The sequence below is a fragment of the Phodopus roborovskii genome, unplaced genomic scaffold (assembly GCF_943737965.1).
Source record: "Phodopus roborovskii unplaced genomic scaffold, PHOROB, whole genome shotgun sequence".
Classification (NCBI taxonomy): domain Eukaryota; kingdom Metazoa; phylum Chordata; class Mammalia; order Rodentia; family Cricetidae; genus Phodopus; species Phodopus roborovskii.
The window spans coordinates 4102151-4118782 of NW_026125506.1; the positions used below are offsets into that span (position 1 = coordinate 4102151).

Consider the following 16632-nt stretch of genomic DNA (forward strand, 5'->3'; position numbering starts at 1 on the left):
CCGGTGAGCGCTGGGCGCGTGCTCGGGCTCAGGCCGGCGCCTCTTCTCGGCGAACTTGGGGTGCGGGGAAGGGCCGAGCCGCTGCCCCAGGGCCCCGGACACCGGACGCGGTGCATGGCGGGTGCTCGGCACTCGCGGATCATCCCTTAGTCAATCCTCCGGGCTGTGTCCGCTGCTCTGGGACGGGGCTTCCTGTGCTGCCCAGGTTGGCTTTGAACTCCCTCGGGGCTGCAGGGGCCTTGCCAGGACGGCGTCTGGGTCGGCAGCGGCCCTGGTAATGGCTGGCCCGCTGCTGGCCACAGCCCGGGTTCATTTGCACGGATAATTTGCAGCCTTGGTGGCAGGCACAGCGTTTAAAACCGGCTGGCCCGGGCCTCGTTCTAGAGTGTTGCTCATTCGGTTGTTCGAGGGTGGGGATGTGGGTCCTAGAGCTGTTTTTAAAGGTGCAGCCAAAGGGCCAGCGCCCCTCCTGAAAGGGAGAGCTTCCAAGCGAGGGTTCCTGGGCTCGTCCCTCCCACTGACGCCCCCTTCAGATGGCGCTCCCCACGCTGCCCTCCTACTGGTACAGCCGGAGGCCCCTGGACCAGAAGGTCGCGCGCCAGCGAGAGCAGGAGGCCCAGCTTCGCCAGCAGTGGGAGCAGAACAGCCGTTATTTCAAGACTTCCGACATCCACAGCTTCAAACAGGCCGAATGGAGCTCCCAGACCTCCTACCAAAGGAGGCAAGTATCCTAACGCTAGCTGCTTGGGGGATGTGGCCTCAGGACCTAGGGACTATGGCTTGTGACAGCATGCATGAGTATTTTTAGCTGGAAATGGTGTGTGTGCGCGCGCGCGTGTGTGTGTGTGCACTTTGAAAGATAAAATGCATGCGGGCAGTTTTCTCTGTAGGTGTTTGTGTTTGTGTGAATGCCCTCCCCACAATGTAGACAGAAATGCATGCAAAACTGTGGCTGGTGTGTCTGACGCACAGCGGGCTTCTTACCTAGTATGCACGCCTACCAGCGTGAGAAGATGAAGGAGGAGAAGAGGATGAGTCTGGAGGCTCGTCGTGAGAGACTCAGGCAGCTTGTGCTGGAGGAGCAGGACCTGCTGGCCGCTGAGCTGCAAGGGCTGAAGTTGAACATGAGCCTGCGGGAACAAACAATCCGGGAACAGCACAGAGATCTGAAGTCAGCCCGGGAAGAACGAAGAAAGCTGGTAACTTAGCCGAAGAAGGTTGCAGAGTGGGAGTGTCCGTGGCCTGAGTGGACAGTTGCATCTGTGGGGTTATTCTTGGGTGCCTTGGTCAGATGAGATGGCCAGGTGACTCTGTTTTAGGTAATGGTTTTAGAGGGTCTCAAGCCATTCGAGGGAGGGTTTGGCCTATAACCCTCAAAGACGCGCCCCAGTGGGCTGCTGCCAGCAGCTAATTCCTCACCCCCAAAGGCGCCCTGGCTCTCTGAATAGTGCCACCAGCTGGGTAGCAATTATTTCTGCTATTGGTTTTTTGTTGTTGTTTTGAACCAGTCTCACCCTACAGTCCTGGTTTTCCTAGAACTTTCTTTGTAGACCAGCCTGGGCTCAAAGTCGTAGAGATCTGGCTGCCTGTAAGTTCCTCATGCTGGGATTAAAGGCAGGAAAACTTTCCTGGCCGAGGGCAAGCATTTAAAATGTGAGCCTGGGGGATGGTTCAGATTCAGCACATAGCAGTGATCTGAACCAAATGTGGTAGAACATTAAGGACTGTGCAAGCTTGGGAGGACAGTCATGTTTTGTTGGCACTTTGAGCATATAGACATGCAGTCCAGCAATGGCAGTCTCACAGCAGACAGACCAGGAATCCAGCAGTCATTGTGCCCATGAGGCTTGGAAAGCTCTGCATCCCAGCCTGTGCTGGAGTCTGGGAGGGTTTCTGGGGAACGTCTGCTTTTCTTTTTCTTTCTTTCTTTCTTTCTTTCTTTCTTTCTTTCTCTTTCTTTTCTTTTCTTTTCTTTTTTTTTTTCTGAGACAGGGTTTGTCTTTGTAGCTGTGGTGATATATTATTTATGATTTAATAAGCATTGCCTGAAATAGCTGGGTGTTGGTGGCTCACGCCTTTAATCCCAGCACTCAGGAGGCAGAGGCAGGTGAATCTCTGTGAGTTCAAGGCCAGCCTGGTCTACAGAGCTAGTACCAGGACAGGCTCCAAAGCTGCACAGAGAAATCCTGTCTTGAAAAAAAAACAAAAAACAAAACAAAACAAAGAAAGATTGCCTGAAGTATCAGAAAAAAAAGCCAGCCACACTAGTTAGCTGTAGAAGCCCGGCAATGGTGGCTGCACCTTTAATCCCAGGACTCAGAAGACAGGCAGGTGGATCTCTCTGAGTTTGAGGCCACCATGGCCTACACTGGAGTGAAGAGTAACAGAGATCACACATATGGATTTGAAGCCCATAAACAAAGGTTTGGTTCTGGCCTTATAATTAATCTTTAATCCCAGCCCTAGAGAGGTATATAGAGACAGAAGCCCAGTGTCTCAGGCGGCATTCTGAGGTTTATTCTCCAGCCACACTGAGGAGAGGCAGCCGTCTGATGCTTGGTGAAGAGTTCATGTAGACAGGGCAGCCCTTTCAGCCTGAGGTAGAGCTAAGAGCTAATGGCTGCCTTTGCTTTCTGTACCCACAGGCAGTCTTTATTAAGTCATAAATAATGTATTACCACATGGAGCCCTGGCTGTCCTGGAACTCATTCTGTAGACCAGGTTGGCCTTGAACTCAGAGATCCACTTGCCTCTGCCTCCTGAGTGCTGGGATTAAAGGTGTGTGCCATTACTGCCTGGCTAACTTCTGGTTTTCTGTCTGTAAGAAGTTGGAGTTAATATGGCCACAGGACAGGGTGGATGAGCTTGCCAGCAAGCGTGAAGGCAGACAAAAAGCCAGCGCCCACTCTTAGCGCCGTCACGGGGAATGTCCCTTCTCTCCCTTATACATCACTGCAATCATCCCTCAATGGTCTGCAAACACTGTATCTTATCTTCAGATGTCTATGGGGACTAGCTAGCCTCAGTCTGTGTGTTTCAACTTGCTACCGACTTGGAAACTCCTAGAAGGGAGCCAGCCATTGCATCAGATGTTAGCTAGCTGTTGGTCCATTGTGCCTTGATATCCTGTATGTGTGTGTGTGTGAGAGTGTGAGTGTGAGTGTGTGTATGTGTGTATGTGTGTGAGAGTGTGTGTATGTATGTGTGTGAGTGTGTGTATGTGTGAGTGTATGTGTGTGCGTGTGAGTGTGTATGCATGTGTGTGAGTGTGTGTGTGAGTGTGTGTGTGTGTGTAAAGCAGTCTTGAGTGGCAGGTGTGTTGGCAGTGCTGACTTGTGCTGGCTTTGTCTGAGCGAATGGATTTGAACAGCGACACCAGGTCTTCTGTGTTTCCTCCATAGATTGCTGAACAGCTTTTATATGACCACTGGAAAAAGAACAACACCAAGCTTCGCGAGGTGAGAATTCAGAGCCTTCCATTGCTTCACCTGGTGTTTTCAGATCGCATCTGAGTCTGGATTCGTGCTGGGCTGATTGAGAGGAGACGAGGACCAGGCAGAGAGGGGCCTGGTGGGACAGGACTGCGCGGTGTCCGTGAGCTCTTCTGTGCAGACCGCCACGGGGATGTGCTCTTGGTCCCGGAGCTCCTCCCAGCAGCAGGCAGCACAGACCTGGCCGGGCGGGACTCGGGTGCCCGACAGCAGGGCATCCCGAGGCGATGGAGCTGGTGAAGTGGATGGCTAGACCTTGAGCGGCACTGCCTGGCCTTCTTCAGAGGCGCCGGTGTGGGGACAGCGCGCTCTGGGCCACTCGTGCAGCATTGTTGGCATGAGCTGGGTGGGCTCCTAAGGTGAAGGCTCAGCCTGGGGTGGAGGGCTGAGTCTGCAGACATCACTGAAGAGAGGCTGGCCGGAGGGCTCTAAGCCCGTTAGTGATGTCTGTTCACCTCAGCAGGGTTTGCACAAGTCTCTTTCTGTCACTTTATGTAGCTTCTCTGTCTCCAAGTTGCCAGTAGCAACTTCCAGGTGACATGGGCTCAGCAGGCGAAAGGTGTTTGCTGCCAAACATGGTGGTGGACCTGAGTTTCATGCAGGGTAGAAGCAAAGAACTAACTCCCACAAGTTGTCCTCTGGCCTACACACACACAGACACACAGACACACAGACACACACACACAGATACACACAGACACACACACACACAGACACACACACACAGACACATACATACACACACACACACACACAATGGGGTGGTTCACTTTTTTTTTTTTTAATCTTTTTGGTTTCTTGAGACAGGGTCTTACTATGTAGCCCTGGCTGGCCTAGAATTCATTATGTAGACCAAGCTGTCCTTAGAACTTAGAGATCCACCACTTCTGCCTCCTAAATGCTCGGATTAAAGGCGTGCACCACCATCCCTAGATTCTGATTCACTCCTTTAGTCTCGGCACTGGGGAGGCAGAGGCAGGCCGATCTCTGAGTTCAAGGCCAGCCTGGTTCAAAGCTACTACTGTGGAAAGCAGTTTTGGTGAGCTGAGCTCAGGGCTGCCTCTGCCTCTCCTGGCTGTCCTTCCCAATTGCGATTCCTTTTCCGAGTCTGCTGGGAAGTGTGTTCTGCTCACCCGGGGCTCCAGGCACGCTTTGGCCCTTCTGTTCCGGGGTGAACTGGGTGTGGAAGCCCCCGGTCTCTGGCTTCCTACCTGCTGAGTGTTCACATTGTTTGCTGTCACTGACCTTTATGGATTATTGTATGAGGGCACAAGTGTGCATGCAATTGTGTGGAGGTCAGAGGACAACTTTTGGGAGACATTTCTTTCCTCCCACCTAGCTGAGGCAGTTTGTCTTGTTTCTGCCTCCTGGCGGAGCACACCGAGCTAGCAGGCCCTTGAGTTTGTGGGCTTCTAGACAGTTCTCTTGTTTCTACCTCCCGCGTTACCACGTGCCCGCCACGGAGACTGAGCTCGGGTTGCAGGCTGTGCTCTTATACAGTGAGCATGTCACCGCCCTCTCCCATACTGTGCTCCTTGGGGTTGCTCTGCACTAAAGTTCACAAAGACAAAGAGAGTCACGGTCAGGCTCCAGCAGGGACAGCAGCAGGCAGGTCACAAGCCCACAGGGAAATGACGTTCTCTTTCTCATCCTCAGCTTGAGTTGGACCTTCACAAGAAGCATGTGATAAATTCTTGGGCAACACAGAGAGAAGAAAGAAAACAGGTGTGTGTGACGCACGCGCTGTGCCCTGCCCCTCCCCCCTCTCCCTGTGCTCTGTTTCTCTGCTCTTGGCTCGATGAGTAGCAAGTGCCTGTCCTGCTGCTTTACTGCACGTGCAGCCTGCATGCCTGCAGCCTGCATGTGTCACATTGTGGAGGGAAGAAACCTGACGTCCCCAGCCCCAGGGTCACTGCAGGAGAGGAGGGGCAGGGTCCAGGCTGAGCCCGCTGAGTGGCAGCAGGGAGCTGAGTCTCCTGGCTGCATGCTGACGGTGCTGCCCTCTGTTAGCAAGAAGCCAGTGAGGAGCAGGAGAAGAAGCGGTTTGAAAATGAGTATGAAGTGGCCCGCAGGGAAGCGATGGAGCGGATGAGAGCAGAGGAGGAGAGGAGGCAGCTGGAGGAGAAGCTGCAGGCCCAAGCCCTGTGCCAGCAGATGGAGGAGCTGAAGCAGAGGGAGCTGGAGGTGAGGGTCTCCTAGCGGGGCTGAAGCAGAGGGAGCTGGAGGCTGGGGTTCTTTGTATGGATGGATCCCTTCGTAGAGCTGGGCGCCTCTCAGCTGTGCGCTCCTCCGTCCCGCCTTGACCCTCCTCGGTGTGCTCAGACTTTGGGACACACCTGTGCTTTCCAGTGGGGCGCACTCTGGCACACGGTGTTCCCCTCGCAGCAGGTTCTGGGTCTCCAGGGACATGAGCCATGAGGGATTTTGGTCCAGGAGGCTGTCCTTGATCCCTGTGGTTCCTGAGAGGCCTGAGCCTTCTGTTGAGATGGAGGGAGGCCTTAGTCTCTGACTGTTGCCCTTCCCCAGCCCCGTTGTTTTAATAACTAGAAATTGAGTGCCCATCATTAATTTCAGATGCTAGAGACAGGACCTGAGGAAACAGAAGTCAACTCAGAGTGTGGGGCCCGCTCAGAAAGGCTCCTGGGCTGGACCAGCCTTGTAGGAAGTTTTGTTGGCGTGGACCTGGGAGTCCCATGGCGGGCCACAGAGGAGGCCAGGCCGTGCTCATGGAGCACGCGCCAGAGATGGAGATGACGCGGGAGGACAATGTGGCTGCCCATCTTACTTGGGTTTACCGTTGTAACCATAGGCAACCAAGCTGAAGAAGGAACAGGAGAACCTGATGAAGCAGCGCTGGGAGCTGGAGGCCCTGGAGGAAGAGAGAAGGCAGATGGCAGCCCTCCGGCGCAAGGCGGAGCTGGGGTGTGTGGGCAGCCTCCTCAGACCCGGGGTGTGTGTACGTGCGTGTGTGTGTGTGTGTGTGTGTGTGCGTGTGTGTGTGTGTGTGTGTGTGTGTGTGTGTGTGTGTGTGTGTGTGTGTGTGTGTGTGTGTGTGTGTGTGTGTGCACGCGTGCGGGGTGGAGCCGGGTGGGACTAAAGGTGCTTACTGCCATCTTCAGGCGCTTCTTGAGACATCAGTACAATGCACAGCTCACCCGGCGGACCCAGCAGGTCCAGGAGGAGCTGGTGAGTGAGCCGACAGCCCGGCAGCCTTTGTCCTTGGGAAACAGCGCCCTCAGGGTTGCAGCACATGGGAGTAGAGACGCCAGGAGACGGCACAGAGGGGTCGAGGGTTTGCAAGCACTGGGCCGCCCTCGACAGCCTTGTCAACGCTGTTCGGTACCTGAAGTGTCAGGGCTCAGGCAGCTGCATGGTGGAGGCCTTGGGTGTTCTTAGTGGAGGAATCCTGGAGCACCCGGATGCTAACCCTCGACTGCAGTCACGTCAGGTCACGGCGTGAGCGCCTGCAGCACAGTGCCTGATTCTGTCTCGGTGAGGCGCCGAGCGAGCGAGGCCCTGCTCGCCTGCACCCACGTCCGTCCTCCCCGCCTGCACCCACGTCCTCCCCGTCTCCAGACATGGCTGCTGCGGAGCCCACTCCCCTGGCTCGTTTACGCGCACACCGTGGAGAGGCGGGTGCGCTCCTGTGTTCACTCCAGTCACCTTGCTCAGCACACGCTGCCGGTGTGGACACTGGCCGCCTGCTCTTCCTGTCACGAGCTTTACTGAGCTTGTGAGGAGCACGCTCAGCTTGGCTGACTCCGCCTCCTATGTGAGACCCACTCCTCTGCCCCCGCCCCTCGGGTCCCCTCACCCTTTTGTTGTGGTGACTGTTGGGTTATGTAGATAGAGATAATAGGTCACTTCCTGTCAGTGGGCATCTGGTGATTTCGAGTTTTCCCCATTTACAGTAAAGCTGCGGTGAGCAGTTTGTACATGCGTCCATGATCATGCACGGCTCTAGCCTCTTCAAAGAACCGAATAGTGCTCTCCACTGTGTCATATCCAGGGACATGTGCCTGTGGTGGCAATGCAGGGGTCCAGCCCTTCCCTTCTGTCCTGAGACACTTCAGACTCTGCATGGCTGCATGGGTGGAACATGGGACACGCAGACGGGGTGGTGCAGGGAGGCGCGCTCCTCGGTGTGTCTCCTCACTTGGCCCACCACCCATGGGCCACAACCTCTCCTCTAGGAGGCAGACGGGCGGATCCTGCAGGCACTCCTGGAGAAGGAAGACGAGCTGCAGCGTGTCCATCTGGCCAGGCGGGAGCAGGCCCAGGCCGATGTGGCCTGGATGAAGCAGGTCATCGAGGAGCAGCTGAAGCTGGAGAAAGCTCGGGAGGCTGAGCTGCAGCAGCTGCTGAGGTGAGGGGCAGCTGCCGGCCTCTACTCTGGTCCTGTGAGATGTTGTCAGGTCACTGTGTGGGCCACTTGTTCTGCAACTTCCGTCTTGTAATCCAGGGAACATGTCTGCTAGCAGCTGGGGTAGTGACGTAACTATAGTGACAGAACGTTAGTCCAGGTGGGAATGAGGACGTTCAGGGTAATAGTGTGTTCATCTATAAAGTCTTAAAGTCATATGGAGATACTGCTTCCATTGTAGGAATGTTTAACGCCTCTAAGCTCTGTAAAAATCAACCTAGACCCTAATGTGCTCCTGAGGACAGGCTGGCCATGTTGCCTTGGCTTGTCTCCACCCCTTGAGCTCCTCGGGGCCCAGGGGCTGGGACTGCTGGCCTATGAACCCAGCTGTGGGGGCCCCGAAATCTAACTCACAGATGGAAACAGGCAGATAACGGGCAGTACATATCATATCCAGACACGGGTCAGCCAGGTGGTGGGGACAGGGCTGGCTCATGGAGACCCGAGCAGGTTGCTGGCTCGCGGCCATCCTAGAGTGTGCCGGGGGTGTGCTCACCAGACCTGGGCGCAAGTAGTGCCCTCCCCCTGCTGCCTCTGGGCCTGATGATTACTTTACCCCAGTGCGAGAAGAATAAACGATGACCTGAAATACTACGGAAGTGTTGCCCTTAGCTGCCACCTTTGGGAAGCTGCTGTGGATCTGCTTGGCTGAAGCTTGGTGGTGGTGTGTGCTGTCCGCTCCCCGCCACTGACGGTGGTGTAGAGCCTCTGCTGTCCTTCTGTCTGTCCAGGGAGGAGGCCAAGGAGATGTGGGAGAAGAGAGAAGCAGAGTGGGCTCGAGAGCAGAGCGCGCGCGACAGACTGATGAGTGAGGTAATCCCTGCTGTGAGGGGCGTGGGTGGCCATTGGTCCCTGTGGTGTGGGCAACCCCAATCCCTGCTGTGAGGGGCGTGGGTGGCCATTGGTCCCTGGGGTGTGGGCAACCCCTACTAATCTGTCCTGGTGATGTCACCGTGTAAAGAACACAGGCTTACTAGAAAGAATTCAGATGGACAGAAAGAACAAGCAGAAGCCTCAGAGCCCTCTGGGCCGTGGCCGTTACTGCCCCTGTGTGCTGTGGCTCAGCGCGTGGCCTTGCTACACGCTTCCCCCTGTGCGGCTTGAGTTGGAGCGTCCTCACTAGCACGCCCCTCGGCCTCAGCGAATGCCACCTCCCTCCTCAGGTGGATGCTCTGTGAGGCACCTCGTGCAGGAGCATGTGTTCCCAGGGGCCAGCAACCTGCGGTAGCCCCGAGTGTAGGAGAGGGGCAGGGCCTGGCTGCCGAGTCCTTGTCACCCCACACTGAAAGCTGGGCTACAGCGGGTGGGGTGACCAGTTCCGCTTGGAGATGGGCGTTGGCCGGTCGGTTGATGCTCGCCTTTGTGTGACGTTTGTCCTGCTGCTTTTCCGTCTTCTTCACGCCAGTTCCCCCTGGCTACAGCCACACCGTCTCCCTCCCGACGGTGCAGATGTTGGGACAGGGTTGGGCCACCTCACTGCTGTTTGTCTCTCGGTCAAGGTCCAGGCTCCAAACCGTAGCGGGTGTCTGCTACTTGGAACCGTGGAGGATGGCATCACTGGTGCAGTTGCTTGTGGCTTGCTGCTGGTGGGCTGAGCCTTCCTGTTTCTCTGAAGCTCCTCTGCCTGCATAGAGGGCTCCCCGGTGTCCCCCCCCCCATAACACCGCTGTGTCTTGTAGGCTGCTGCCTTAGTTAGGGTTTCTAACGCGATAGAACACGTGACCTAAAGCAGCTTGGACAGGAAAGGGCTACCGAGGCTAAAACTCTCAGGTCACATCCATCACTGAGGGAAGTCAGGGCAGGAACCTGGAGGCAGGAGCTGATGCAGAGGCCGTGGAGGGTGCTGCTCACTGGCTCGCTCCCGTGACTGGCTTGGCCTGCTTTCCTGCATAACTGAGGACCGGTTGCCCAGGGGCTGTGCCCTTCCATATCAATCACTAACCAGGACAATTCACCACTGACTTGCCTGTAACCCAACCTTATGGGAGCATTTTCTCACCCGGCATCACTTCCTAGATGACTCTAGCTTGTGCAGAGTTGGAAAGAAAAAAACGAACCAGGACAGGTGGAATGCCTGGGAAAGAACAGGGCTCACACTGGGCCTGAGGCTCAGGTCTGCTGCCTGTGTGGAGGGTTAAGCTGGACTGGCAGAGATGAACCGCAGCCTCGTGAAGCTTGAGGGGCTGTCTTCCACTGAAACGCAGACCTTTTCCCCCCCGGGCCAGGTTTTGGCGGGGAGGCAGCAGCAGATTCAGGAAAAGATGGAGGAGAACTGGCGGGCACAGGAGGAGACGCTGAGACACAGAGAGAAACTCCTGCAGAGCCTGCAGGAGGCCAGGCAGGCAGCTCAGCGCGCAAAGGACCAGAGCCAAGAGCTGAAGTCAGCCAGGAAGCAGGAGCTGGAAGCCCAGGTGGGCACGCAGGGCAAGGGCGCCCTCTGCAGGTCAGAGTCCCGTGGCTGCTGCTTTGCTCTCTTATCCAGTCCCTTTGGTTCTATTAGCCCTGACATTTGCCTGTGCTAATGAATGTGGGTTTGTGTACTTGTGTGCTGTGCCCGAAGAGGCCAGTAGGAGGCACTGCATCTCCTGGAGCTAATTCACAGGCAGTGTGCCCTCCTAACCGCTGAGCCATGTGTCCGTGGCACAGGCTCCATCCGTGGTTCCTCAGTCTCTGTGGGGATCAGGCACTGTCTGCATGGCCTCAAGTCCCCACCCTGGCTGCTGGCACTTGCCATCTGCCTCCTTGCCGAGAGGCAGGGCTCTGCCCCGTGGGCCTTGTCTCCGGTGACTGTTGTTGTGTCCAGGTTGCAGAGCGTCAGCTGCAGGCCCAGGAAGCGGCCCAGCAGGTGGAGGAGGAGGAGGAGGAGCACAGGCGGGCAGAGCAGCTCTCCGATACCCTGCTGCAGCAGGAGGCGAAGACCATGGCTGAGGAGGGCTACCGGCCCAAGGTAGGCACCTGCGGGCGGCCGGCCACCACAGCACCATGCTGGCTCTCTTGTCCCTCCCTTGTAGCAAAGGCCATTGATTGCCTGACTGGTCCTCAAATGGTCAGGTGGTTTGCTCTGGTTCCTGCAACCTCAGTCTTTGCAAAGGCGGGGGGGTGGGGGTGGACGGACAGGGGACACGACGGACGACGACGGGGACAGGAGGCTGACTGCTGATCTTGTACCTGTCCACCCTGTTGGACAAAATATGATCTAGAAGAATGACGACCATAGTTGGTAAGAGTTGACAATGGGGTCAGGTCCCACCTGCCAGGGAAGCCAGGAAACGAGAGACCACTCCCCTCCCCCATCTCTCCCTGTGCATCTTTGTGTTGCTCGTGACTTGTGCGAGTGAGCCCCGGGCAGGCCACCATGGAGGCTGCGTGCCTGTTGTGAGGGACCTGCTGACTAGGCTGTCTGGAATGGATGGAGGGTCCTGGGCTACCTGGTCCCTGACGTTCTGAGGGAGGGGTGTGTGCTGCAGAGAGGGCGCTGACTGCTTCACTGTCAGAGCGAGGGGCCAAGTGGGCAAGACTAGCAGGCTTGAGCAGGCAGAGGGGTCCAAGCACAGGGAACAGCGTTTGCAAAGCCACCTGACATCCAGGGTCAGGGCTTCCCGGGGCACACGCAGCCCCAGGGCAGTCCCCAGAGTTCCAGACTGCTGGCCTGACATGTGTGCTTTCTTTCTCAGGCCTATGGACACACCAGAATTGCCTGGGACTGATGGCGAGCAGAGACACATGCAGACTTGATACACAGATCCAGACATTTGTACAGTGCTTGGTTCTGGCCAGGGCTCAAGTTGCTGCTGTGTCTGTAATTCGACCATGCCTGTTCAGGCACACCGTGGTCCAGCTTCATGTCAAGATGCCACAGGTGTGCAGTGCCCAATGAGAGCCCTCCCCTGCCTTCCTCTCCCAGACTGGTCTTTCAGACAGTGCTATCCAGAGATCATATCTAAACAGACTTTAGAGCTGCTACAGTAGTATCCCCAGGACGGGGGATACGTGTCTGTACGTGTCAGCCGGGACCTCGAGCCCGAGGGAGGAGGGGACATTGCAGGTTTTGAAGTTGCTGTTTAGTAAGTTCTTCTGTGGAAGGCAGACTTTGTAAGTCTTGGTGTAGCTCTTTCTGGTTATTAGATGCATAGCCCCAAAGGGTCACGTGTACTCTGGAAGAGCCTGGCATTATTGTGCTTTCTGGAAAGTGGGTGACAAAGGAGCTCTGTGTTCTGGCAGTGTGAGGGTTCCCATGGGGGCTGCTTCCCTGCAGCCTTTGGCCCTCGTATCAGCCCCAGCAACCCCAAAAAGAAAAGAATCCCATAGAGCATTGGAACTCATGCTGCCCGAGAAGAGTCCTCAAGGTCACCTGGTGGGCTAGCCTGGTAAAAGCATTTGTTTAACTCTGAAGCTATGTTACTTTGCCTGTCTAAAACACCTGATGGTGTAATAAAGAGCTCATCAGTCTACAGCGTGAGAAAGGGTAGGCAGGGCTGGCGTGCAGAGAGAATAAATAGGAAGAGAAATCTGGGACGAGAAGGGGATGCCGGGGGCCAGCCACCCAGCCAGCCATGGAGTAAGAAGTAAAGAAAGGTATACGGAATGGAGAAAGATTAAAAACTCAGAGGCAAAAGGTAGATGGGATAATTAAGAAAAGCTGGCTAGAAACAAGCCAAGCTAAGGTTGGGCATTCATAAGAATAAGCCTCTGTGCTTTGAGAGACGTGTGTCGGTCCCCCAAAGAGCAAAGATTAAAAAACAAACTAACTACAGTGTGTGACTTAATGTCTGCAAACTGAACTTCTAGAAGCCAACACTGGTTCTACACCCCGGGGCCTAGTGCGTTCCCCCGTGACTGTTATTGGCATGTCACGGTGTAGTGCCAGACCCTGATTTCTTGAGTAGGTTCCTCTCACGGTCGTGCTGTAGTGGAGACTCTGCACTAACCTCAGCGTAGTCTCCCTAGGGAAGTCCCCGGCTGGCTAAGAACCTGGCAGGAGTCTGACTTACACAGACGTTGCATGAGTCAGACTGTGGTGCGACGGGAAGGTGACAAACTAAAAGAAAACGAAGAAACGGGCTGTGTCATCTTTTAGTTTATGGAGACCGGGTTTCTGTGTAGCCTTGGCTGTCTTGGAACTCTGTAGACCAGCTCAGAGATCCACCTGCCCCCTCCCCACCTGTGCTGGGACAAAAGGCGTGCAGGTGTGCCAGCACTGCCCAGCCACAGCCCTGTTTACGGACAGTGTTTCCTGTCCTCTGGGTTCGGGGCACCTTCCACTCATGACGCCACCTGCAGGCCTTCCTTTTGTGATGCCTTTGAAAACACGGATGTTGCAGTTGTCCATGACCTGCCCCGCCCGGTTCAGCCATGTGGAGTCTGACAGCATTGTCTTTGAGGAAGGAGACCTCACTTCTGTGATCGCCAAGACTGTTGCGTGCTTCTCTGAACACTAGCTACGTTTCCGTTGTTACTTTTCACAGCTGACCACGCTGGTGCCCTGCCGCTTCTTCACTCGCTTTCCGTTTCTGGTTTCCCGCGTGACCCCAGATGACTTCCACATCTGCGGTGTCTGGAGTCCTGGAGGGCACCAGGCTGCCCGGCCCCGCCTCAGTGTACCAAAGCAGCAGCTCCCTGGAGTTCCTTTCCCTAAACGGCCAGTCCCGTTTGTTTCCCCAGTCATGGTAATGGCAGCAAACTTCCAAACCAAGTTCTGGAGACTAGTCATGCCTGGGTAGGCTGGGAAACTATGCATTCTGGTGACTTCTAACAGGATAAATGGTATATTTCATTCTGGCCTGTGCCTGTCCAGCCTTGTTTACAGGATACTGAAAATGGAGCCCAGCCAGGGCTTTGCACGTTTGGCAAGCACCAACTATATCCTTGTCCACGTTATTTTCATTTTGGGTATTTGTAGTTTATCACAGAGAACAGCTATAGTCTTTGAAATGTAATTTTAAAAATAAATCAGGGCTGGTGAGATGACTCAGCATATAACGGAGCCTACTGCTGAACCGGGCCGCTGAGCTCCAACCTCTGGGACCCAGAGAAAACTGACTCCCACAACTGTCTTCTCTAAATAAAAAGTATAATACATTAAAAAAGACGATGGTGTAAAAGGCAAACGGTAGAGACAAAGTTACGGGGTATGACCCAAACCCTAGCTCCTATGACATGCCCCTAGCATGGAACATTCACGACTGCCGTGTCCTGTGTGAGTGTGGGAGTTCCTGTCAGGGCCAGGCCCCTGCCACTGAGCACTGGGAGCACAGGGATGTGTGCTGGCCTCAGGACTCTTCACCTGTTGAGTGAAGCCAAGCTGGTCCTGGAGATGCACACAGGCTTTGTGCAGCTGCCCCGCAGCGTAGAGGATGGAGGCCACAGGGCCTCGGAAAGACTGCTTGGGTCCCTTACCTGAGCTCACAAGTGGCCGCTTGATAGCCCTGCAGATATGGCAGCCACATTCAGCGAGGGAGCGTGCTCACCTCTCCTGGGCCAAGGTTCTGGTTCCCGTCAGTGCCCATCACACAACTGCCACATGATCCCTCTTGGGCCAGGTCTCCGTACTGTGACATGAACGTGGAAACTGTGGGGAGCTTCAAGGGGAAGCTCAGACGAGCCAGCCTTCCGTGTGCCTGCCAGGGCGTGGGCAGAGTTCTTCCCATTCTAACCCAGAGCCAGGCATACCTCACTCTCCCACCTTGCCTGGGCACGCCCCTCACGGGATGCAGAAGCTGGGGTGGGGTGGGGGAGCTTCCTTTCTTCACCCCGTGGAACCTGTCCTCAGACCCTTCCTGTTAGTGAGATGGGCATCTAGCGGCAGAGGCTAAGAGATGCCCTCAGTGCGGAAACCACCAGAACAGGTGAGGTAAGTAATATTTCCACGTGGCGTTCTTACCGGGGAGTGAGGCAGGCGTCTCGTCTCCCCGTCTCTCCATGCTGACTCCTTCCTACTTCCTCTTTCCTCCTGGTCTCCTATCTTCCTTTCCTATTGGCCAACAGTGCTTTATCCATTAGCCAGTATGAGAAACATTATTTACAGACTGACATCTCCCATCAGTGGGGAAACACGGCACTGGAAGGCAAGGGGTGGGGGTGGGGAGGGGCCAGTGTGGACTCTTTACCCCCCCTTCAGCCACAGCTCTGCTATCTTTATACTGGACAGTCACTCATGTGGGCGGAGACCCAGGGTTCAGAGCACGGCCTCAGCCGGCTACCTGTGCCCACAGGTCTGAGCCTCAGTTCCCCATTTACAGACTGGGGAGGCTGCAGCTCCTAGTTCTCAGGTGTTTGGTAACTGGCTGTAGGATGGGCCCTGGCAGGGTGGGGGTGGGGACTGCAGACAGTACCGGAGTACCAGTGGGGTTCCGGAACAGGCTGGACGGGGACACAGAAAGGTTGGAAGACGCCAGTGTATGGACTGACAGTCACTCCACAGAGCACGGGGTGGGGGGGGGTGGGGGGGGGTAGACTGACCGTGACCTCACAGCGGGTCAGCGCTGCCTTCCAGGGTTGGCTCAGAGGCTTCTAATGGTGGTCAGTAAAGCCAGCCCTCATGCTGTGGTAAAAGGCCCCAGTGGAGGCTGAGAGGCAGCCTGGAGGCCACAGCTCACTTCTGCCACTCAGTGGGCATGTATGGACTGACATGCATAAAGTAACCCACATTTCTAGAATCTTGAAAAACCAAAGCTTTAGCAACTCATGTCTATTTCTCCACAGCAACATGAGGAGTGAGAGAGGAGTTGCTGTCCCTGCAGGCTGGGCGGGGCTCCCCAGCTGTCCCCCCCTCCCCGCTGTACACCTGGCTGGGCGGGGCTCCCCAGCTGTCCCCTCCCCCCTCCCCGCTGTACACCTGGCTGGGCGGGGCTCCCCAGCTGGCCCCTCCCCGCTGTACACCTGGCTGGGCGGGGCTCCCCAGCTGTCCCCTCCCCCCTCCCCGCTGTACACCTGGCTGGGCGGGGCTCCCCAGCTGTCCCCTCCCCCCTCCCCGCTGTACACCTGGCTGGGCGGGGCTCCCCAGCTGTCCCCTCCCCGCTGTACACCTGGCTGGGCGGGGCTCCCCAGCTGTCCCCTCCCCCCTCCCCGCTGTACACCTGGCTGGGCGGGGCTCCCCAGCTGTCCCCCTCCCCCCCCTCCCCCGCTGTACACCTGGCTGGGCGGGGCTCCCCAGCTGTCCCCTCCCCCCTCCCCGCTGTACACCTGGCTGGGCGGGGCTCCCCAGCTGGCCCCTCCCCCTTTGCCCGGCTGTACATCTGGCTGGCTTCCTAGCCATTCAAGGTCAGCTCTCTCAGGTCGGAGCCTAAGCTCCTCTCACATAAAACAGATGTGGCGAGCTGGGGTATGGATGGCTGTAGCGTTCACAAGAAAGAGCCTTAAGTAATGTAAAAACCAGTGCGCTGTGGCCCAGATGTCAACTTCAGTGCTTGTAGAGCTATTGCAGAGCAACAGTCAGCTACAGCATGCTGAGAATGACTCCACAGTGCCACAGGGTGTCTAATCTCTAAGCACAGTGAGGCGAAGGGATGTCTTACCTGGGAAGAAATCCATCCAGAGGAGGAGACACGTGAAGCTGTAGGAGGTCAAAGGATGAAGGGTACCACCCACCGCATGTTAGCTCGGGTCTGAGAGCCTAAGTTCTGAGTCAATTATCTGGCTTGGGGAGGGGAGGGAAGGGAGAGGCAGGTCCCTGACAGCGGTTGGGGGTGGGGTGGGGTGGCACTCCCACTCGGAATGTGG

At 56.2% G+C, this 16632-nt stretch overlaps 1 protein-coding gene across 1 annotated transcript; it reads left to right on the plus strand.

Moving 5' to 3' along the window:
* Nucleotides 1-518: 518 nt before the first annotated feature.
* Tchp (trichoplein keratin filament binding) lies at nt 519-12663 on the plus strand. Its single transcript, XM_051176510.1, has 12 exons — nt 519-721; nt 989-1199; nt 3402-3458; nt 5148-5216; nt 5502-5675; nt 6301-6413; nt 6611-6677; nt 7685-7857; nt 8646-8727; nt 10140-10325; nt 10718-10861; nt 11589-12663. Exons 1-12 carry the CDS (start codon nt 534-536, stop codon nt 11619-11621), a joined length of 1497 nt encoding a protein of 498 aa, XP_051032467.1. The 5' UTR covers nt 519-533; the 3' UTR covers nt 11622-12663.
* Nucleotides 12664-16632: the final 3969 nt, after the last annotated feature.

Bases quoted from the DNA above. Each gene is read 5' to 3' on its own strand.
- Tchp (XM_051176510.1), top strand. From the start codon at position 534: ATGGCGCTCCCCACGCTGCCCTCCTACTGGTACAGCCGGAGGCCCCTG. The intron at 722-988 runs GCAAGTATCCTA...CTTCTTACCTAG, and splicing joins CAGACCTCCTACCAAAGGAG to TATGCACGCCTACCAGCGTG. The intron at 8,728-10,139 runs GTAATCCCTGCT...CCCCCGGGCCAG, and splicing joins GCGACAGACTGATGAGTGAG to GTTTTGGCGGGGAGGCAGCA.